The sequence below is a fragment of the Salmo salar genome, chromosome 03 (assembly GCF_965601325.2).
Source record: "Salmo salar chromosome 03, fSalSal1, whole genome shotgun sequence".
In the NCBI taxonomy this organism is placed as follows: Eukaryota; Metazoa; Chordata; class Actinopteri; order Salmoniformes; family Salmonidae; genus Salmo; species Salmo salar.
In genome coordinates this window covers 60646107-60670580 of record NC_138293.1, presented here as the reverse complement: position 1 = coordinate 60670580, position 24474 = coordinate 60646107, and the positions used below count along the sequence as shown (strand labels likewise).

Genomic DNA, 24474 nt, shown 5'->3' with positions numbered 1-24474 from the left:
AGAGGCTGGATTAGTGGCAGTGAGTCAGAGGATCAGGTGGTTGAGAGAGTCAAGAGCCTACAATGACAGATGTCCTTTCTGGCCACCTCTGAAGAACATTGGTTCACAGTGAGATGATCTGAATTTCAAATGAATAAACATTTGGGTGGTTTAAAGGAAAGTGGTGTTGTTTTGAAAAAGGCACAATTCAGTGCACAGCTTGATTGAATGTTTAGGTGGGTAATACTGAGTATCTAGAGTTGTTCATGTGATTTGATATGGCAAATGTCACCTTTGCCATTGTACTTGTATTGGTACACTGTGGGTTCTGAAATGATTGACACCCCTTGATAATAATTCAAATACTGAACTATATTAGATGCTCAAAAATAGGGGGAATGATATTATTTTATACTAATACAATTGCTCAGAGAAAGAGATGATTTTGTTTAACAAGTAACAGTATTGTTTCTCAAAAAGGTAGGGGTCAAAATTATTGACACCCCTAAAGATTCTTATAAATATAGTAGTCAAACGTGTAGTATATGGTCCCATATTCCTAGCGCGCAACGACTACATTATGGATAATCCCGAATGAATCGTGGATAATGATGTCACAGAGGGTCAAAAATCCTACTCCTCTGTTATTGGTAACGGTGAGATGTCTTAGGGGTATGATTTTTGACCCTCTTGTGACTTTCTCACTCATCGCTATTCCCAATTCATTCAGGATTATCCATAATCATGGTAGCATCCACATTAATGAAGAAGTGTTTAGAAACATACTCTATTCTTATTTATTTAAAAAAGTGACTCCAAAATGACACAATACATTATTTACCATTAATTTCTATTGGGCACAAAATGATCTGAAACACAACCAAAAGGAACTTCAAATGCATCCAACAAGTTTGTAGAGTCACAAGTTTGATGTAGTTATTGCGTGCTAGGAATATTGGACCAAATACTAAACTTTTGACTACTTTATTTATAAGAATCTTTAGGGGGTGTCAATAATTTTAACCCTTACCTTTTAGAGCAATTGTATTAGTATAAAATAACATATTTTCCAAATGTTTCGAACACACAGTATAGCTTAGTATTTGAATAATTTATTTTATACAGTTATTATTGCTCATCTTTATCAAGGGTGTCAATAATTTCAGACCCCACTGTATGTGAATAATGTTGGCAGTGTCGCTGTGTCGCTCCTTTTTATACCTCCTCCTTTTCATACTGCAGGGTAGTGGTGCGGCTTATTCAAAGGTCTCATAGCCCGTTCCTGCAGTCAAATGACTAGTGGTCTCCTGGGTGAAATGCTAATACTATTTTTCATTAATTCATCATTCCTAAACATGTCTTTTTTTTAACCTGCTGAAAATCTGGTGTTTCTATGTCAAATGGTTTTGTTGTAGTTCCGCCTTCTGTGATGTACACTGAACAAAAATATAAACGCAACATGCAAAGTGTTGGTCTCATGTTTCATGAGCTGAAATAAAAGATCCTAGAAATGTTCGATATGCACAAAAAGTGTATTTCTCTAACATGCTTGTTTACACCCCTGTTAGTGAGCATTGTTGCGTTTGTCAAGATAATCCATCCACCTGACAGGTGTGACATATCAAGAAGCTGATTAAACAGCATGATCATTACACAGGTGCACCTTGTGCAGGGGACAATAAAAGACCACTCTAAAATGTGCACTTTTGTCACACAACACAATGCCACAGATGTCTCAAGTTTGGAGGGAGCGTGCAATTGTCATGATGACTGCAGGAATGTCCACCAGAGCTGTTGCTAGAGAATTCAATGTTCATTGCTCTACCACGTTGTTTTAGAGAATTGGGCAGTATGTCTAACAGGTCTCAACTGCAGACCACGTGTAATCACGCCAGCCCAGGGCCTCCACATTGGGGTCCTACACAAGTCGGAGCGTCTGAGGGGAGTGGCACCGGTACTGAGGAGTATTTCTGTCTGTGATAAAGCCCTTTTGTGGGGAAAAACTCATTCTGATTGGCTGGGCCTGGCTCCCCATTGGGTGGGCCTGGCTCCCAAGCGGGTGGCCCCTGCCCAGTCATGTGAAATCCATAGATTAGGGCCTAATGAATTTATTTCAAATGACAGATTTCCTTATATGAACTGTAACTCAGCAAAATCTTTGAAATTGTTGCATGTTGCGTTTATATTTTTGTTCAGTATATAAAATGTGTAATATTGGGGTGTAAACTCAAAATTGAATACATTTCAACTCTATATCTAACATGGCACAGGTGTCTTCTTTTTTAAAGCCCATAACATGTGTGTGTGAGGTGTATAATTTGATTTCAAAGTAGATTTGTTTAAACTACCAAGAAACACTCTGTGACCCTGATTTAGCCCACCGCGGTAAAAGGTAAAAAGGACTCTCCCTCCTACCACAATTGATAACTGTTTGTCATTGAGCAGTCAGACAATCTTTCACAATTCCATTCAGAGAATGTGGTGCCATCATAATTTCACTTCATATTCAAAGAACATACCTTTGGTTTTTGTGTTACTCTAAACAAAGACTTTTAAATGTGTTTTTATGTGAAAGATAATTAGTCCTCATGCAGACGTCATAACCTAATGAATCATAATTTGAGAATGAAGCTTCATTCACCATCACCGGTTAATTTGAGAACAGGTTACAACTCAAGGGGGAGGACCTACCCCAAGCCAGCGGAACATTTATCCTAATCTTTAATCATTCGTTCTTTTAGCACATTTCGACTCTGAAACACTTGATATATGCCAAGTTGTTTAATCTTAAAAGTACATTTGAATATATCTTTCATAGGGCCTTTCTTATGTGCTATATAATCACTTAGTTCATCAGTCATTGAAATGACATGATCAATTTAACACCTTTTCTATCATGTCAAAAGATAAATGGATGTCAATGAGCGTTTACATTCAGTGGTGCATGACAGTCCATGCTCATGAAGGCCTTTGGAATTCCCGCTTCATAGAGGTATCCCTTAAGTCTCCTACTATATGAAGATTTATACTCTAGGCCTAAGTAGTGGTGTTATGGGTAGGCATCAGGCCACATGGTACAATAACAATAAGGCTTTAAATCCAGACCTGTATTCAAATAGTATTTTTTTTTCGTTTCTTTTTCAAAGCCAGGTCTGCAAAAGTGTAGTTGGTGTAACAGTAAAACTTCCGTCCCTCTCCTCGCCCCAACCTGGGCTTGAACCAGGGACCCTCTGCACACATCAACAACTGACACCCACGAAGCATCGTTACCATCGCGCCACAAAAGCCACGGCCGTTGCAGTGCAAGGGGAACAACTCCTTCAGGTCGCACCACCGCTAACTAACTAGCCATTTCACATCGGTTACATTGGCAGAAGGCTAAAGTTGTGGTGAAGCCGTGTATTCTCTTTCTTTATGATACACCAGAAGCTTTATGTTTGATCAACACATTTTTGGTACTTGGCATCTCCTCAGTGGATGTGCAGCAGATAGAGTGAGTGACTCACCTGTGTCTTACGAATTCGCAGGTCTGCAGATGATCTGTTCAGCCCCTCCTCCTGCTCAATGCTCTGCTCGATTGCTGGGAAAGAGGCAAGAAATTGTGAGAAATAAACAATGGAACCGCCAAACGGAAAGGAGATTGCTCATCTTCCACTGAACTTCAGTCAGTTACCTCCCCATCACAGTCAGGTACTATAGCTAGCATGCTAATATGCTAACATTTCGCCATCTTGGGTGGAGCAATTAGTATGTCATGGGCAATGTGCTAATGCTAGAATTACAAATAGGCCTAGGCCTAATGATAAAAGTATGCTATTTTACAACAGATATAGGTGTTTTACTTAATACAATACCAAACCTGATAGGGAGGATTCTGACCCGAGTTATGGCGTAAATGGAACTTAATTCCCTTTTTATGCACTTTTCTCTCTAAGCGTATTCTGACCTTGAACTTAAACCACCTGTTCGGTTGGGGGGGGGGGGGGGGGGGAACTAGAGGTGTGGCAGAGGTGTGTTTACCGATACGCTTTATTCTGACCTTGACTTAATTCCCTCATAATTCCACCACCTTTACGCGCAAGGAAATCATTAATAAGGTCGAGGAACCTGTCGGTTCCAAGTGGAAAAATATCTTCTTTACGATAGAAATAACACCATCTCCATGCACTGTAATTCATAAACTGATAAGAGCTATTGATAAGACCTAGGTAAATGAATAATCAGTTTGGATGAGGGGATTATAAATATACAATACCTTCAGAAAGTATTCACACCCCTTGAATTATTCCACATTTTGTTGTTTTACAGCCTGAATTCACAGCTGGATTGTGCAACATTTGCACATTATTATTTTCAAAATTCTTCAAGCTCTGTCAAATTGGTTGTTGATCATTGCTAGACAACCATTTTCAAGTCTTGCCATAGATTTTCAAGCCGATTTAAGTCAAAACTGTAACTATGCAACTGAGGAACATTCAATGTCGCCCTTACAGAAAAAAACACATGATTTCACATGTGGAAAATCACATGATTTTATATAAAATGTAATATGTGAAAACCTGTGTTCATGGAACACTTCACCTGTGATTACATTTTCACGTATAGTTTCATGTTATCACAGGTTGCTTTACATGTCGTCACGTTATCACATTAACTTCACATATGATCACATGAAAACCTTTTTTGTAGCACTTCACTTTATGTGGTTAGGGCCTCTTGATAAGCAACTCTAGTGTGTATTTGGCATTATGTTTTAGGTTATTATCCTGCTGAAAGGTGCATTTATCTCCCAGTGTCTGTTGGAAAGCAGACTGAACTTGGTTTCCTCAATGATTTTGCATGTGCTTAGCTCTATTCTGTTTCTTTTTATCCCCCAAAAAATCCATAGTCCTTGCAGATGACCAACATACCCATTACGTGAAGCAGCCACCACCATTCTTGAAAATATGAAGAGTGGTACTCAGATTTGCCCCAAACATAACACTTTGTATTGAGGACAAAAAGTTCATTTCTTTGCCACATTTTTTACACTATTACTTTAGTGCCTTATTGCAAACAGGATGCATGTTTTGGAATATTTTTGTCCTGTACAGGCTTCCTTCTTTTCACTCTGTAATTTATGTTAGTATTGTGGAGTAACTACAATGTTGTTGATCCATTATCAGTTATCTCTTTTCACGGCAATTAAACTCTGTAACTGTTTTAAAATCACCATTGGCTTCATAGTGAAATCCGTGAGCGGTTTCCTCCTTCTCCGGCAACTGATTTAGGAAGGGCGCCTGTATCTTTGTAGTGAGTGGGTATATTGAAACCCCATCCAAAGTGTAATTAACAACTGCACCATGCTCAAAGGGATACTCAATGTCTGGATACTTAATGTCATGTTATGTGACTTGTTAAGCACATTTTTAGTCCTGAACTTATTTAGGCTTGCCATAACAAAAGGATTGAATGCTTATTGACTCAAGATATTTCAACTTAAAATGTTATTAATTTGTAAACATTTCTAAAAACATAATTCCACTTTGACATTATGGGTATTGTGTGTAGATCAGTGACACAAAATCTGAATGTAGTCCATTTCAAATTCAGACTGTAACACAACAAAATGTGGAACAATTCAAGGGGTGTGAATACTTTCTGAAGGCACTGTAGGCCATTTTCAAAACGAGAAGTTGCTTTTTAGGGGCAGTTGCTCTTTAAATCAAAATGTGTCAAAAAGGAATAGATTTCCTTTGTGTGAATCGGGCCCATAGTGTTGCTGACCACAAACCAAACATTATTTTCCAGTTGTGTTCTAAATGTGATGTAACTGTGTAAAATGCCCTTGGTGCATTTAATTTGGATCAACAAAACAGAGAAATAGCAGGATTTTGGGATGTCAAACTGTCAGTTTATGACATACCATCTCCTTTTGAACAAATGCAATGTTCCCAAAAATATTAAATATTGATCCCAAACAACACATTTGGGGGATCCTGCCAAGACCCTTTTAAATAGAGGCAGTGTCCTTAAAAAGCTTGTGGAAAAAACAGGTCATTCCTGATGCATATTTATGGGCAAATGTTGGGTTTCTCACAACTACCAGATAATGTGATTCCCAATATAATCTATTGTGTACTGTATGTGATTACTCAAACATCTTTTGTGCACCATCGTTTAACATTGGTTTTCTCTCTCTCTCTGTGTGACCTTCCCCAAGAGCATTTCCAAAAACAATAAAGAGAAAATGGAGAAATAAAAGAATGTCAAACGAAAGCACCAGATGTAAGGACCTATTATATCACCCATAGTATAACATTTGCATTTGTGAATCATCTATGTAGGATTTATAAAGGCTTCATTAAGCTTCATAAGAAGCTGTCAATATAACTGCTCAACCCACCTCACAATATCTCCACCTCTTAATCTCTTTTAGGATCCCGAGTGGTGCAGCAGTCGAAGGCAATGCATCTCAGTGCCAGAGGCGTCACTACAGACCCTGGTTCGATCCCGGCTGTATCACAACCGGCCGTGATCAGGAGTGCCATAGGGCGGCGCTCAATTGGCCCAGTGTCATCCGGGTTAGGGGAGGGTTAGAGGTAGGCCGTCATTGTAAAATAAGAATTTGTTCTTAACTGACTTGCCTAGTTAAATAAATGTTAAATAAATAAAATTAAAATAAATAACAAAGAGTTCCCCTGTTATATTCCAGATGAATTGTCTCACCATATGGCGCATACTCTTCCTGTAATTTGTCTTTATGACTACTGTGCGCCCTGGTCAAAGACACAGTGCTCCGCTGGTGTCTCTATAAGCTAGGCTGATTTTGAACCCACCTTAGATCAATAACAAAGGAGATTTCCATATTGCTGATTGGATGCTTTGTTGCTGCTGCATGGTGCCCAGATGCCAATGTCCCATCACCGTTCATTACTTTTGATAGAGGAAGCTCTCTCTCAGCATCAAAGTATTTTGTGATGCAATTTAGAAGAAACAACCAGATGAGTGGGAGTCTTCTAGATTATTGGACTAAAATAAAGAACGAAGCTAGAGGAATGCGACTCAGCACCTTTGAGTGAGCGGTTTCCTATCTGGCTTCAGAGGGAGCTTATACATCAAAGGAGATTAGTCTAAAACGCCTACCGGTATTTGAATTCACGTCCCAAAATCAGACCTCTGTGCACGTTTGTATAGTATCTTAGTAGTGGTCTATCAGCAGCGAGTGGGTTGGACACTGAGATGTTTGAGATGTTTGAGATGTTTGCCTCGTGGTGCATCAGGTATATTGGTATCAACTACATATAATAAGTATGATTTGTTTTAGTTTGTGTCTCTGAAATGATTGATTTTAGGTTACGTATTCTTGACCTATCTTTGGTCTTGTATCTTGTGTAGTGCACCTGTGGTAATGTGGATAACGCGGGGAATCTATAGCGTACTTACCCACAGCATCTATGAGGTCATACAGTATCTCTCTATGATGGTTTCCTTATCGTTGCATAACATCCTGACCAATCCAGAGAAGCTACAGTATAGTTGAGCATCTATCTTTAGTGGTGGATCTACGGTTGGTCGGCTACCTAGCTACAGTACAGCAGAGCTCCCCGGTGAGGCACTTCCTCTGGCTTGCTGCCTTTTCATTTTTCACTGTGTCATGACTCAGCTGATTTGCATAATAATGCCAAGGGGGGGGGGATCTCCTTAACGTGGTCTTAAACAAGGGGTTTACCTGTCTTTCAGTAAATATCAACACTACTTGGCTGGTTGAAAGGTCATTGATCATTGTTGTTTTGTTGGTTAAACACTTTGTCTGACTGGATGAGACAGGAGCTGCTTCTCTCTCCTGGACTGCAAAGCTACCGCATGACATACTCTATAAGGAAGCAGAGTGGTAGCCTAGTGTAGCGGTCACTGTCAACCTAAGTTGATCTTTCACACGAGGTCTGATGGAAAATGGTGCCTTTTTGGAGCGCAGTGTATAATGCAGCTTGGCATTCAATTCATCTAAATGTTATTACCTTTGCTGTACTGATGGTGGTTGAATGCTCTATTCAGTGTATTGGGAGTCTAAAAAGGTTGCTTCTTAATTTACAGACTAGACTGGTGAGCAACTGTAAATGGTAGTTCTTACATTTGTAAAAAAAAAAAAGCATTTTCAATAAAATGTTATGAGGCACAAGACAGTATTCCTAAGAAGAACCCAAAGCCTAAAATATAAATTGCTACACCATCAAGTCCTATTACAGTTTGTAAAGGACATTTGTCAATTCTCACTTTATTAGTTATTAAGAAATGGTGAGCAAAGCAACATATTGCTCCTAGATCCCGGTGTGAACTGATATGCGACCTGACATGCTGGCAGTCTGAGGACAGAGGCTGGAGGCAGAAGGTGTTTGGATGACAAGACTGATGTCTGCTCCATTGCGGCTTTGCTTTTTACAATATGCCCCTTTGGGGGGGATCACCAGAGACGACCTATTTTCTACAGCAAAACCCCCGAAGTATATTCTCTGTTCTCTACTGTATGTATAACTAGGCAGCTGACGAGCTGATGTAATTGCCAAATGATTTGCATATATTCACATGTTCACAGTGGGTAGGGTTGAAATGTACAGTAATGATACTGTAAAAAAAAGACATAATTTGAGAGTTAACTGACAAATTCTGTTTTTTTTTTTTAATGTATAGCGTCAAATCAAAGAGTATCCAAGATTTTTGTATGCTCTCTGTTTTGACCTTTACTTCCTACTCACTTATATTATAAATATACCACATGAGAGAGACTATTGTATTTACAAACGATATCACGGATAAGGTTCGAACAAACACACACTTGCAAGACTGCAGAATGTTCTGTATACTCAACGTATGCAAATATTTGTCTGTACGTTCGAGATACATATGGAAAATGAAAACATGAAAAGCAGATCCATGTTCGTTAAAGGACAAAAACAGAAAGACATTGTGGGGATAGAAATTATAGACCGATATGCACCATCAAAGCTGTTTTCAGTGTGCATGTGCAAGTGTGAATGGGATGTGTGTTGGGGCGAATGGTTGGTTGGAACTCCCAGATAGATGAATTCACTGCTCGACCGCCACACATTAATGCAGCAATGTCCTTGAACTGTTAACTCTCAATGCAGTTAACATTTAGCCGCCTCAGCTTTGCTCTTAGCTATAATTCTCCCCTCATTAAAAATACAATTGTTGGAAATGATACTCTGACCCCAGTTGAATCTTGTCCTTAACAAAAGTCCCTGAGACGCTCATTCGACGTTATTGCAGGGGGCCACTAGATGTAGCAAATATCTTTATTTTTGTCCATCGTAACCATTTTGTTTTAGTATGTTGGGCCTGAAATCATGGGGACTCCCTTGAGGACAAACAGTCTTTGATTTAAGGAGCTGATAAAGACTAAACATTGGCTTGTGTTTTTATTTGCGCTATAGAAATCTGCTGTGTTGCCGTTACATAAATGGCTTTATCTGACCATCAGCGTTATAGTCAGGTAATCTAATGAAGCAAGTGTTCTGGCTCTGAGCAAGTGTTTTAGTAGCGAGTTCAGATTGAAAATGGAAAAAATATATAGGGTCGGGTTGACATAATTTCCTTCATAGCCAAGAGGTTCTAATCTTGTGTTCAACATCTAGCTGAGGCGTGGACAACTTAACACCGTGCGGTATTGGTTGACATGGTGTTTTTCAGACGCAATGTTTTCCAGTGTTTCACACAACATTTTCCATTTTCATTTTATACTTACCTTTTAATTTTGAGCGAACTTTATTGGCTGTCTTCTTGATGTCAGCTGTGAGGTCCTCCAACTCCTGCTTGGTCTCTGAGATACAGAAAGAGAGACAGAATTATGCCACGCTCAGCATTGTGTTTCATGTTATAACATTATGGCAACAATATTCAGTTATCGCATTTCACAACCTGTGTCAATTACAGTACCACTTATAAAACAACTTAGGTTGTCAGTAAATGAATGTACCATATGTGAGTGATTATTGCAAATGCTCTCATGTATGTAACAGTATGCAAAGATACAAGTGGGCGAATTGAGAAGAGATATTGTATGTGTAAATCAGTTTATTCATCAGTTTTATTATCTTGACTAAGAATATGGGATTGTGTAGGTTGGAGTGGATGAGTGTGTGTGACAGTGTTTTAAAGTCAGTGTGTTAATCAGCCTGTGTGTGTGCGTGTTAGCGTCTATATGAGAATGCACTCATGCATGCAACAGTGCATACTGTGTGCGTGTGTGTGTGTGTGGGGGGGGGGGGGGGGGGGGACGACGACTCAGCTGCAGTGTTTGGGCTGATTTATTACCGCTGCAGTGCCATTCATTCAGTCACTGGAAACCAGCTCAGCCCTTTCTCTCTCCTCTCTTCCTCGCCTCCCTCCCTCCCTCCCACACACTTCACTTCCTACAGTACCTCATCCTCTCCTTCCTTCGCACCCGTAATTCCCTCAATCACTCCCTTCTCTATCGCCCACCTCCGCAAACACCCCAACACTCATCTAGTCTAGTGCAAAAGTCTGTTTTCCAGAACACTCCACTAACAAGAAGACTATCTCCTAACACATAATTAACTGGTAATAGAAACTCATATGCATCATTTGTTTATCTACAACAAATGTATAACGTCTACCCATGATTATACATAACTAATGAGTTAATTACCGGCATGTTTCTCTGGCTGTTGGCTGAATAAGATAGTTTGCGCTTTACCTAAGCTAAGAGTTTTCACAAGAGTGCAGCACCTCAATCCTCTGGTTAATCTTAAAACATGGGCCTTGTAGCCTCGTACCTCATGAACCATAAAGAAACAACATATCTAATTATGTGAAGCCAGGAAGTACACTCTTAGAAAAAAAGGTGCCATCTAGAACCTAAAAGGGTTCTTCGGCTGTCCCCATAGGATAACCCTTTGAAGAACCCTTTTTGGTTCCAGGTAGAACCTTTTTGGTTCCATGTAGAGGGTTCTACATGGAACCCAAAAGTGTTCTACCTGTAACCAAAAAAGTTGGAAATGAGTCGGAAATTGGAAATGTTTACAATAAATCATTCAACACGCTAAAATAATATAATTTAAAATCACATTTTTGTGGTAGAAAAGGATATTCATCATATAGACAACAGTAGGCTGCTACAGTCATACAGTATTCTACCACTGCTCTACAGCATTATTATGTGCATTGAAATGTAGGGACTGTTCTGTCCATCACAAGTAAGTCAATTATATATTTACAGGAAAATTAAGATAACCAGTCATTTGTATACAGAAAACACAGATAGGTCAATTACCTTTCAAAGTACGGTATCAGCAAGGAAAGCCATTGTAGTTTTGTGATATTTGATTGGGGTATATTTAGAGTTAGTTAGTGCCAATTAGCCTGTAATTACTGGGCAATGTTTAGGTGATATCAACAAACCAATCAGACGCTAACAAGCTCCTGTCTGGTACTTCATACAGTAGGTAAACACTGGGAGCCTTGCTTGCTGGGTTTTGTTTTGAATCCTGTGCTGTTTTTTAACAAAATGTTTGTGTATTACATGTGTCCTGTAGCTACTCTATGCCTCTGCACTTTCCCTGTCTATCGATTGTCCAAAAGCAAAAAGTGTCCTATGTTACTGAACTGGAACTCATATTTGCACACAACGACACCTCCTTGTGGGTCAATACTGTTGTCTGGGACTAGCATCCGCAATTTATATTTCAAAGCATATGAGCTAGCTACAACACACAGCCATTTCAGTTGAAAGATTTAGCTTTTTCCCTCTAAGAAAAAACCCTGAACCCTTACCTATAAGGCATTTTATGTGTGTAAGTGTAACTGGATATAGACTACAACTAAATAGCTTACTAAATATTTTGGCTGCTGTGTATTGCCTTCTGTTGACGGGTCCGCCCTGTCCTTGTGTACACCCTGTGTGTGACATGATAAGTGAATTCTGTGCTCAACTCAAATGGAGTGATTCCTCGGGATTTCACTATACATTATGGAGATGCCCTTCGGCCATGATTGGAGAGAGGCATGAGATTTAAACATGTCCCGTTGCCAAGTCCAAGAATGATTCTTCACTGTACGATTCACAATTCATTTGAAAATAGCAAAGTGTGACAGTGCAATCTGAATAATTACAGGCTACAGCATTGGGTTTCCAACTGATGAAAAATTAAGATGATTTCTCTACACGGATTTCTTCAGTAAGCAACTACACTTCCCAGCATGCATTATTCAAGGGAGTACACTGGAATGCATTTTGTATCATCCACTGACTGCCAAACATTATTTGGAATGGCTTGACATAGAGGGGAGGCAAAATTTAAGCTTTTGATTCATTTTGAGGACAAACATGTAAGATTAAGCTAGAACACATGAATATAATAAAAAAACATAACAGAAACAGAAATATGCCAGCAATTCTGTAGGGACAACATACTGACTGTCTGATTTGGAATATTTAATATAATCAATAATTACAGTGAATCTCAAGATATTATGTTTATGTGAATACAGTTGAAGTCGGAAGTTTACATACACTTAGGTTGGAGTCATTAAAACACGTTTTTCAACCACTCCACACATTTCTTGTTAACAAACTATAGTTTTGGCAAGTCGGTTAGGACAACTACTTTGTGCATGACACAAGTCATTTTTCCAACAATTGTTTACAGACAGATTATTTCACTTATCATTCACTGTATCACAATTCCAGTGGGTCAGAAGTTTACATACACTAAGTTGACTGTGCCTTTAAACATCTTGGGAAATTCCAGAAAATCATGTCATGGCTTTAGAAGCTTCTGATAGGCTAATTGACATCATTTGAGTCTATTGGATGTGTACCTGTTGATGTATTTCAAGGCCTACCTTCAAACTCAGTGCCTCTTTGCTTGATATCCTAGGAAAATCAAAAGAAATCAGCCAAGACCGCAGAAAAACAATTGTAGACCTCCACAAGTCTGATTCATCCTTGGGAGCAATTTCCAAACGCCTGAAGGTACCACGTTCATCTTTACAAACAATAGTACGCAAGTATAAAAACCATGGGACCACGCAGCCATCATACCGCTCAGGAAGGAGACGTGTTCTGTCTCTGAGAGATGAACGTGCTTTGGTGCGAAAAGTGCACATCAATCCCATAACAACAACAAAGGACCTTGTGAAGATGCTGGAGGAAACAGGTACAAAAGTATCTATATCCAGAGTAAAATGAGTCCTATATCGACATAACCTGAAAGGCCGCTCAGCAAAGGAAGAAGCCACCGCTCAAAAACCACCATAAAAAAGCCAGACTACGGTTTGCAACTGCACATGGGAACAAAGATTGTACATTTTGGAGAAATGTCCTCAGGTCTGATGAAACAAAAATAGAACTGTTTGGCCATAATGACCATCGTTATGTTTGGAGGAAAAAGGGGGATGCTTCCAAGCCAAAGAACACCATCCCAACTGTGAAGCATGGGGGTGGCAGCATCATGTTGTGGGGGTGCTTTGCTGCAGGAGTGACTGGTGCACTTCACAAAATAGATGTCATCATGAGGAAGGGAAAATTATGTGGATATATTGAAGCAACATCTCAAGACATCAGTCAGGAAGTTAAAGCTTGGTTGCAAATGGGTCTTCCAAATGGACAATGACCCCAAGCATACTTCCAAAGTTGTTGCAAAATGGCTTAAGGACAACAAAGTCAAAGTATTGGAGTGGCCATCACAAAACCCTTACCTCAATCCTATAGAAAATTTGTGGGCAGAACTGAAAAAGCGTGTGCGAGCTAGGATGCCTACAAATCTGACTCAGTTACACCAGCTCTGTCAGGAGGAATGGGCCAAAATTCACCCAACTTATTGTGGGAAGCTTGTGGAAGGCTACGCGAAACGTTTGACCCAAGTTAAACAATTTAAAGGCAATGCTACCAAATACTAATTGAGTGTATGTAAACTTCTGACCCACTGGGAATGTGATGAAAGCAATAAAAGCTGAAATAAATAATTATCTCTACAATTATTTTGACATTTCACATTCTTAAAATAAAGTGGTGATCCTGACTGACCTAAGACATGGAATTTTTACTAGGATTAAATGTCAGGAATTATGAAAAACTGGGTTTAAATGTATTTGGCTAAGATGTATGTAAACTTCCGACTTCAACTGTATATATAAGCAATGACCTTCCTACTCAGACACTTCAGTCACAAAGAAATGTTTCAAATGGCCAGATTCCCCACATTTATCAAATAAAGAAATCACACAACACACACACACATAGCATAGCAACCACATACTTACTAGTTAAACCACCTGGGTAGATAACTAGTAACCAGCTAGCTCACTCACAAAAACTGAACTCCGACAACTAGTCCCCTGGAGCAAGTCCTTCATGAAGCATGCATGACAAGAAAAAAAGGAAGGGAAAGGGGGGAAAGAAGGAACAAAAGACAGACAGAAAAAGACAGAAGCAGTCCAACAACATTACAGAAGATAAAACATGCATGTGTAGAAATTCAAATCAAATATTGAAATCATAAGGCAAAAAAGAATTGCGTGCAAAAACACATTGAGGAGCTACAATAAAAGTGATTGGGCAATAAAAGGGATGTGTGAGAAAAGGAAGTGAAATCTGAAGGATTCCGTGATGAGGGTACAGTCGGTATTGTGCCACTGCCTGCCCTGAGACTCTGGGTTAACCCAGACTAGAGGTTGTCTGACAAGGCCTAATATTAGCAATTAAACATTCATTCTCTCCAGTTGAGTCACTAGCAGCCTGGGTCACTGTGAACTCTAAAGAACATACTACACTCATCTCCTAACAACCGCACGGCCCTACAGCAGCACGGCAACAATGAAGGGGCCATTTTCTGAAACATCTTCCACTGTAGGTTTTTGACTGATTGATTGTGGCATATTTTGGGCCCTATTGAGGTTTTGACAAAATGCCAGACAGTCATCAGGGCCTAAAAGCAGTGGTTGAAGGTTAACAAGATTGGATATCAATCAAATTATTGGAGAAAATACAATATTATTTAAATATTTATACACATATCTTCATGTCTGTTTTATTGCACACTTATAAGTGCTATGCAAGGTAATACCTTAGTGCTCTTCTTTTTTTGAAAGCCTGCCTCAAAACAACTTCATTTCATATTAGGGCAAATGTAAGTGCTGTCTTCATTGACCGTTAGATTAAAATATGTTATAATAGTGATAGTATTGTCACAATAAACACAAAAAAACTTTCGTTGAGTATTCAGTGAGTGTGGTGGTGAACCCTCGTCAACCAGTGGGTGGAGTCCCACCCTTGCAAATGAATTTGTTGAGTCGTGTGTGTTGGCTGGGTGTGGGTGCGTGGGCCGGGTGTGACTCAGTAAGAGATGCGGGGGTGGGGTCACATTCACTGGGTGCGTGGGTGGAGTGTCTCCCACAGGTATATAGCCAGGGTCACGCACACACTTAAACCAATCTGTCTCCGCTATCCTCAGGCCCTTACTGACTCCCCCTCACACAGACCTGAAAGGATTTGATACAGATAGTAAACTGGAAAGCAATGTTGAATTTTCTGGCATATCACTTCTACCTATCCAGTCCTGTCAGTGCTGCAAGGTGGAGTCCATAAGGACTGAGGGAAAGCAGTATGGAACTGGTATGGAATTGGGCCCCATCTTAAAAGTATCCATTCGGGCTCATGGATGTGGCTCGTCGGCACCGAGACTTACTTTCGTCAGGGTTGGGCGCTGCCAGGATGGCGCTATGCTGCTTCTTGACCTGCTCCACATCTTCTGACAGCTTATCTATACAGACTCGGATCTCTTCCACCTGCACAGGGAATGAGAAGGAGGGGGCAGAGGCAATATACATGAGGGCTTCATTCCTGTACTCTTTAAATGAGTGTACTGTCAAATGGCCGTGGTCTAAGGAGCTTTTCCGTTCTAGTAATTATATTTCTATGGTATCGACCAACCACATGGAAAGCATGTGTGTACAGCATGGGAGAGCTGAGGCCTCTGAACCTCATCATGGACAGGATTACCTCACATACTCAATCATCGACTGACATGATGGCCCAATGGAAGCACTTTCTGATGGGTGGGAGAGCAGGGACTCTCCATAAGGCCACATAAGTCAATTACTGACTGATAATTATAATCTCTGCTGCCTTAGGGTTTGGAGGCTTGTTTCTTAGCCATCGTTGGGGGAATTGTATGTTATTTAGTCTAAATGGTTTTCACACTGAGACGTCACAGCGTGACCTGTTTACATACATACACCCGCAATAACATCTGCTAAACACGTGTATGTGACAAGTAACATTTGATTTGATTTGATTGTTAATGCCTTATTACAGTACTAGCTATATATCGTCACTCGTTGTGGATCAATATCTCTATCGAACATTGGTATGATACAAGATGGCCGCTGTTTTAATGGTGGGTGTTCAAACTCCTCCAACCCCACAGAATGTGCAGAGGCGCCTGCAGATAATACATTTCCAAGAACTTCTGACTATCCCCTGAAAGCCTGTGCAAAGTCAGACTAACCACACATTCTGCATTCATCCCACTTCTCCATCTGAATGTGTTATGTAATCCAATTCCCAATACAGATGTGTCTTGGCCCTGTTTGTGGATATGCGGATACTTTTGCATTGACTGTATGGATATGAGCATATATGTGCTTTGCATTGCTATTCATTCTCTACTCAATTATTAAAAGCTCTTCCTGTTTTTCTTTCTAGGGGACAGAGAGTTCAATGACAACAGCTTGTGAGCTACTTCCTCAACGAAGCTAAGGCATCCCGAATCAACTCATTCTTTATAGTGAATCATTGTTTAGCCCAGATTGAGCCAATTCCCCTTCCCCTATAGTGTTCACGTAATAGTTTTAGAGGAGAGCTTTGTAAAGCAGACAGATTTGTCTCCGTTAGGACGGAGGCGTTGAGCCACGGCCCATAAGGCAGTGAGGAGCACAGCTAAGCCAGGCTCAATAACTGCACCCTGCCTGCACCAGCAGCAGAGCTCTTCAAAGGCAGGTGTCCTCAATCCCAGCTAGCCCCTCAGGGCCCCACTAACAGTGTCTACTGCTTCTTGATGGGCCAGAGAGTCTGCTTACCTGGTCTTCCAGGCTTGATAAGATGCTGATCAAAAGACAAGGACCAGAGTTGTGGATTTTTTTTGCGATTCCTGGTGCTGTATTGCAGATAACTGTGTATCTGTTCAAGATTTTTGCTTTAACAGCCTTTTCAAAGAGAGAAAACAATTCCTCTGTGTAAAAAAATGGAGGCCGCGTTCTGAGCGTCTTGCACAAGAAAATCAACTACTGGAAATGTTAAGCCCCAGATTGTCTGTACTCCCATAAATGCTGGGACATTCTGTAGCCATATTGTCAGACATCCAGTGTGTTAATGTCTTCGTTAAGACTTAACACACAGCGATAAAGAGTTCTGGCAGCATCTCCAACGTATAAAATATACCTCCGCTGATAGAGTTGATTGATTCATTGCAGTCTTATTATGGTAGGAAGAAGAGTAAGGTCACTCGATTTTGGCATACTACTCAAAATAAATCACATGAAACCCAGGGGGAGGGAAATAAAAGCTGTTACTTCCTCCACACCCTGGTCTTTTATTAGCTTTCCCCCGCCATTGGATCAGCAATTAGTATGCAAATCGTTCTAATTTCTTGTGTTTGAACACACCAAACATAATGTTGCTCTATTTGCATATCCTTCCCCTCCTCCTTTTCCTCTCATAGCATGTTCCTGGTTGCATAGGATGAATGTGGAAAGAAATGATTCTTAATCACTTTCAATTTTGAAAGATAAAGCTGAAGGGAACATGACCTGGAGATAATGTAGCCAGAAGGCCTATTTTATTTTCTTGTTTTTACATTATGTGGCTTGATTTCACCCTTAATGATATGGCATTAATATGTGCTCCTCTTGGAAACACTATTAAATGGGGAACACATAAAACAGTAATACCTTAACTTTAGAGATATGGCACTATTAAGGCATTTACTACCAGTTAATCGGCAATTATGACACTATGCATAGACCTTAATTAGCCATTTGCCCCCTTTAATTGAACATGACCTGTAGATGTGTGGATACAGGAACTACCAGGTTAAGTTTGTAATAACGATAATTAGGATATTTCTTATGCCATTCAACGGCATGTATTACAGTTGATTGTTGCACTGACCTGTTCGAAAAACTCATCCATGAAGTGATCCCGGTCAACCTGGACAACTTCTTCATCATCATCGCTGTCCTTAGCCTGAAACAGAAGAGGCGAAACACAAAATCAGTCCCCCATGCACTGCACTGGCATATTGCTATTTATTGTTGATTGTGTATTTGTGACCTGTGCAAACTGCAGATAACACAGTACCACACTTGGCTATAGATCTCTCCTAACTGTTGGAAGGGTAAGGAGTAAGGATGGAAGGGGGTAAGGAGTAGAGAATAAAAAGGAAAACCCTTGTATCCATACTGCTTGGTGACATGCATGGCAACCATTTTAGATAAAGCCACAAAAAAGTATTTGAAATATGTACTATATTTGCGCTGTCACTTCAAACAGTTCATGATATGAAGGGAGTGACCCTTGAAGGGAGAGACCCTTGAAGAGAGTGAAGGGAGTGACCCTCAGGGGCTCCCGAGTGGCGTAGCAGTCTAAGTACCTGGTTCGAATCCAGGCTGTATCACATCCGGCCGTGATTGGGAGTCCCATAGGGCGGCGCACAATTGGCCCAGCCTCGTCTTGGTTTGGCCGGGGTAGGCCGTCATTGTAAATAAGAATTTGTTCTTAACTGACTTGCCTAGTTAAATAAAGGTTAAATTCTAAATTATATATATATTTTTTTAAATAACACAAACCCTTACATAAACCCTCTTCGACTTAATGTGATGTGAGCTGTGTGACCTGACCTCAAAGGGGTCAAGGACTAAGAGACAGTGAGAAAGAGAGGCTGTATACGAAGCTGTTGAAAATGGCAGGAGAATCGATGGAACACCTTACATTTGCACTAAAATAATAAAGATGTGTCCTCGGATTCTTGTCGCGCTTAGCGTTGATGAATTGCCAGAGGCCCATGGAGAGGGCCTGAGGTGTGCAGTGTTGGCAAGGTGGAGCGTGGGCCGTCTGCCATAGGGCAGCACACAGCTCATTCTGTTGCTGATACAGTATTATGGGCACTACAAATTACACACCCAACGAAAAATGTGACACCGGGCAATAGATAGGGCAGAGATAGATCACCGCGTGTGTATGGTGTATGGTCAAATTGATGAACTGTTTAGGCAATAGCTTGATGGGTATTTTGCTTATTTGCGCCAGAGAAGGGCATAGTACTTATGTTCAATTAACAGACAAGCAACAGTTAGATCTAGGGCTCTATTTAATCCGTAGCGCTGAAGAGCTGCACTATAGCGCGATAGACATTTAAAGGCAATGTTCCCGCGTTAGCGGAGACTGCATTCACAGAAAACGCTACATATGTCGGCTCAATCTGAAATTACCTTTACATTTCAATCACGCTATAACGCTAAACCTCAACGATACGGATTAAATCGAGCCCCTAGAGTGTTTTGTAACCTAATGACAGTTATGTTGAATCACATTGTGAGGGGGAGAGGGGTTGACAAATCCAGTTCACCTGGAGAAAAACAACAAAACAACAAATCGACAAGACCTCTACAGTGTTGTCTACTAAGTCCACACCACAAGAACAGTCATTGCTGAATAGCTTAGTCGTAAACACAGCTAGTGGACACCTATCTATAACTGTTGGCAAACAGAGAAATGTACAAAATGGCAGCCATCTACTTGGGCACACTCTAGTCAACATTTTCCCTTCACTCTTCATTGCTTCCTGTGTGTCTTTTGGCCAGAAAAATACAGGAGAGTTAATTCCTCTAAATCGCATCTCATGCCAAAAGATACAGCAGCAGACAAGTGTGTCAGGGAGACAATGTTTTTTCATAAGGGCATATGGGAGGGAAAAATAGCTCCAAGGAAGAGGCTGGATGCGTTGGGACTGGTGGTTGGGACTCCAGCGGTTGGGACTGGCTTTGCCTTGGTTAGGGTTTGAAACATTTCCCTCCAGTGCCCACCTCTAACTAGCTAGCTCCACATCGAGGATGTGCAGTTCAGGTTCCTGCCCTCTGTGCCCTCGGATGACAGTCCCCCACTCTGCCTTGTATGGTATGATGAGAGACGGTTCCTGGTTAGATCACTCACTGTCCAATGTAATGTGATGCTAGTGTATATGGAGTGTGTGACAAAGGATTAATATGACTTCAGTGCACGGAGCTTTGATATTGATACTTGCTGCAGTTCTTGGAGGACACAGCACCATTTAGCCACTTTTTTTTTTTCACCTCATTGTATAGATTTTTTGTCATTTAAATACTTTTCTGAAAAACATGCCATGACAAATGGACCTTTTGTTAATTTTTTGCTCCATTTAAGCACATAATAGAGACTATAATGTGTTGAGTTTTCACAGTAGCTTTCAGGCTAATGAGCGGTGACTCACATTCGTGCTAACATTCACACAGGCAATATCAATGACCTACCATATTCGTATCAATTTCTAGCAATTATTTTCTGAAGCATTTAGTACCAGCTCAATTTAAATGGCCATTGCTATGCAAAAAAAAAAATGCTGCGATTATTTGATTGAATGAGATGTTGCTCAAATTTGGGTTAATGAGTAATTGGTTTCACATCTCCATATGATCATCGAAGAGAAAGATATGTTCAATCAGAATAAACAACCGACAGGCTTCCACAGAGAACCACGATTCTGACAGTCTCGCCTGAATCAGTTTAGGTTCCCTTGGTTTTTATCAAAGGCCACAGATCTGGAACTGTGGTTCATCTGTGTGGTCCGTTTCATTCAAAAGGCCTTGGACTGGAGCATGTTGGAGTAAGATGAACATGACTGATTGTGTACAATCAAGTGACTGTGTTCATATGTGCATTGTGTTGTCCTCCAAGCCTTCAACGTAAAAGGGTATGGTTACAATATACAATCAATCAAAGTATTGATTATAATAGGCCTTCAGATTTCCACCAAACTGGATATGAGGTAGATTTTTTTATAGGTGTAAAGTAGCAAGTAAAAACCATATAGCAGACATAGTAATATACTATGCTTGCAGTGTTGCAAGTAAATAATTCATTTGATAAGAGACAGTGGCCTATTCCTAGATCATTTCCAATTAAGATAGCTGATGCAGATTTAACATTTAATCCATGTTGAAACTACCAAAAACTCTACCATTACTTTCAGGGATCCCCCCAATGGTTTGTTCACAATGAACTGCTCAAATTTCCTCCTTCCCAGAGCTGAAATATTCAGTCCATTTTCTATGTATTATTCATGGGATGATGGAGCAGCTTCTGCTGCATATTGCCCAGCCCACCATCTTCATGGCTACCTGACTGTTACACTGCACAGATGCACACAATCTTAGCTGGGCTTATTTTATATAGATCATGATGTTGTAAGAGGTATCAATGTATGTTAAATCCTAAGCTTATAGCCTACACCTACGTATTGCACAAAAGGTGAACGTTTTTAAACTCATAAATCTACACACAATACCCCATAATGTCAAAGAAAAAACTATTTTTTCGAAATTGTGCACATTTTTGCAAAAAACCTGAAATATCACATTTACATAAGTATTCAGACGCTTCACTCACTACTTTGTTGAAGCACCTTTGGCAGCAATTACAGCCTCGAGTTTTCTTGGGTATGACACTACAAGCTTGGCACACCTGTATTTGGGGAGTTTCTCCCATTCTTCTCTGCAGATCCTCTCATGCTCTGTCAGGTTGGATGGGGAGCGTCGCTTCACGGGCATTTTCAGGTCTCTCCAGAGATGTCCGATCGGGTTCAAGTCCGGGCTCTGGCTGGGCCACTCAAGGACATTCAGAGACTTGTCCCGAAGCCACTCCTGCATTGTCTTGGCTGTGTGCTTAGGATCGTTGTCCTGTTGGAAGGTGAACCTTTGCCCCAGTCTGAGGTCCTGAGTGCTCTGGAGCAGGTTTTCATCAAGGATCTCTCTGTACTTTGCTCCAATCATCTTTCCCTCGATCCTGACTAGTCTCCCAGTCCTTGCCGCTGAAAAACATCCCCACAGCATGATGCTGCCACCACCAGGCTTCACCGCATGGATGGTGCCAGGTTTCCTCCATACGTAACGCTTGGCATTCAGGTCAAAGAGTTCAATCTTGGTTTCATCAGACCAGAGAATCTTGTTTCTCATGGTCTGAGAGTCCTTTAGGTGCCTTTTGGCAAACACCAAGTGGGCTGTCATGTGCCTTTTACTGAGGAGTGGCTTCCGTCTGGCCACTCTACCAGAAATACTTGATTGGTGGAGTGCTGCAGAGATAGTTGTCCTTCTGGAAGGTTCTCCTATCTCCACAGAGCATCTCTAGAGCTCTGTCAGAGCGACCATCGGGTACTTGGTCACCTCCCTGACCAAGGCTCTTCTCCCCCGATTGCTCAGTTTGGTCAGCTCTAGGAAGAGTCTTGGTGGTTCCGAACTTCTTCAATTTTAGAATGAGGGCACTGTGTTCTTGGGGACCTTCAATGCGGCAGAAATGTTTTGGTACCCTTCCCCAGATCTGTGCCTCGACACAATCCTTTCTCAGAGCTGTATAGACAATTCCTTCAACCTCATGGCTTGGTTTTTGCTCTGACATGTACTGTCAACTGTGAGACCTTATATAGACAGGTGTGTGCCTTACCAAATCATGTCCACTCAATTGAATTTACCACAGGTGGACTCAAATCAAGTTGTAGAAACATCTCAAGCATCATCAATGGAAACAGGATGCACAGCAGCTCAATTTTGAGTCTCATAGCAAAGGGTCTGAATAAGTAAATAAGGTATTTCTGTTTTTTATTTTAGCGACCACAATTTCTAAAAACTTGTTTTTACTTTGTCATTATGGGGTATTGTGTGTAGATTGACGAGGACATTTTTTATTTAGTCAAACATAGAATAAGGCTGTAACAAAACAAAATGTGGAAAAAGGGAAGGGGTCTGAATACTTTCCGAATGTGCTGTATATGGTAAGCCACAAACAAATATGCATATGCACACACACTTGCAGCATCACACAAAAGCATGTTGGCTTTATTTGAAAAGGCTTGTGAAATTGTGATTGCAGAAAATGTTTATATGACAAGTAGCTTTGATTGTAAAAGAGTCAGGTAACAACAAAGATATTCAGAATGTCCAAGATAACAGATCTCTTCAGAGAGGCAATGTCTTCTCATATTTCACAATGTCAGGGTTGTATTACAACTTGGAGTCTTTTCACCATCTCTTATCACATTAGCATCCTACCTACACACTAACACAGACCCCTGCTAAATCAATACAGCCATAAATAGCTGCGCTTGAATAGCTGCATTTGTTTGCTAGCGATCACACTACAACACTATGCATTGTTTGCGTATGTGTGTGTGCATTAGTGGTGGCTTTGAACTATGTGTTTAGCCAAGAAAAGAGAAGGATACCAATCAAGCTTTTCACCCAGGGGTGTAGAACAGTCCTCTAGGACAGCAGTGCTGCAGGTTTTCCATTTTGCCCTTGCCCCTAATTGATCAGTTAATGTCACTGATTTCCCGGAGAGTCCACACACCTAGTAACACAGGTCTAAATCAGCCACTGATTAAAAAAAGTAAGAATGAAAACCAGCAGCCCTTCATGACTCGAGGTCAGGCAGCACCTGTGTTTGACCCCGTAACAATTATTAATTAAATATGGCAAATGTTATGCAGAAGTATTATGTTACGATGTGAGTAGCATATGTACCTCATTCACCCCCTGGTGTCACTACAAGGTAGATATAATCTGCAATCACTACTCTTGGCGCCTACCTAAAGTCAGACAGAAAGCACCCAACTTGTGTATTAAAATGTGTATTAAAATGTGTAGTGAAATGTGTATTAAAATGTGTAGTGAAACGAGCAGCAGGGCTAATGCTAACTCATTGCTAGCTCTGTTGCCAGATGCCTCTGGGGGGGATCCTCATCACAAGCGGCAGCTATGTCGGCTAGGCTACAGCTATCTCATCTTGAACTGGTCGGCATTTTTACATTTCCACTTTTGTGTGTGTTGTCTACTCAATGTAGCTATATTTGGCTGTTTTCTTCCTTTACTCCTCCCAGGCCCTCCCAGCACTCCACCTGCATCCTGTTTCACCCGACGGGGGAATGGCAGCCTCTCTAGCTCTTGCTTGCCAATGGGCAGATAAGCTAGTTCACAGCTCCTATCTTCCATATGAGAGGTATGCGCATACTAATGATAAGTGGCCAAGGGGCAAAACATTCCATGACAACAGATATTCGTGAGGAGAGAGAGCACGTAGGTGGGTATGGTATGAATAGTTGCATATATGAGCAGGTAAATCTGCTAAGACTATGTTTAATGGAATGGAGTTTAGATGGAATTCAACTGACGATAGGAATGTGACTACAA

At 40.7% G+C, this 24474-nt stretch overlaps 1 protein-coding gene across 1 annotated transcript in view; it reads right to left on the bottom strand.

The window, feature by feature from the left end:
• LOC106600813 (syntaxin-1B) overlaps nt 1–24474 on the bottom strand; it is a 61620-nt gene that overhangs the window by 12679 nt on the left and 24467 nt on the right. The window contains exons 2-5 of the mRNA XM_014192509.3: nt 18170–18244; nt 15687–15786; nt 9725–9799; nt 3486–3559 (exon numbers count right to left, since the gene is read on the bottom strand). Coding sequence (XP_014047984.1) covers nt 3486–3559; nt 9725–9799; nt 15687–15786; nt 18170–18244 — 324 coding nt within the window. The remainder of the gene's footprint in view (nt 1–3485; nt 3560–9724; nt 9800–15686; nt 15787–18169; nt 18245–24474) is intronic.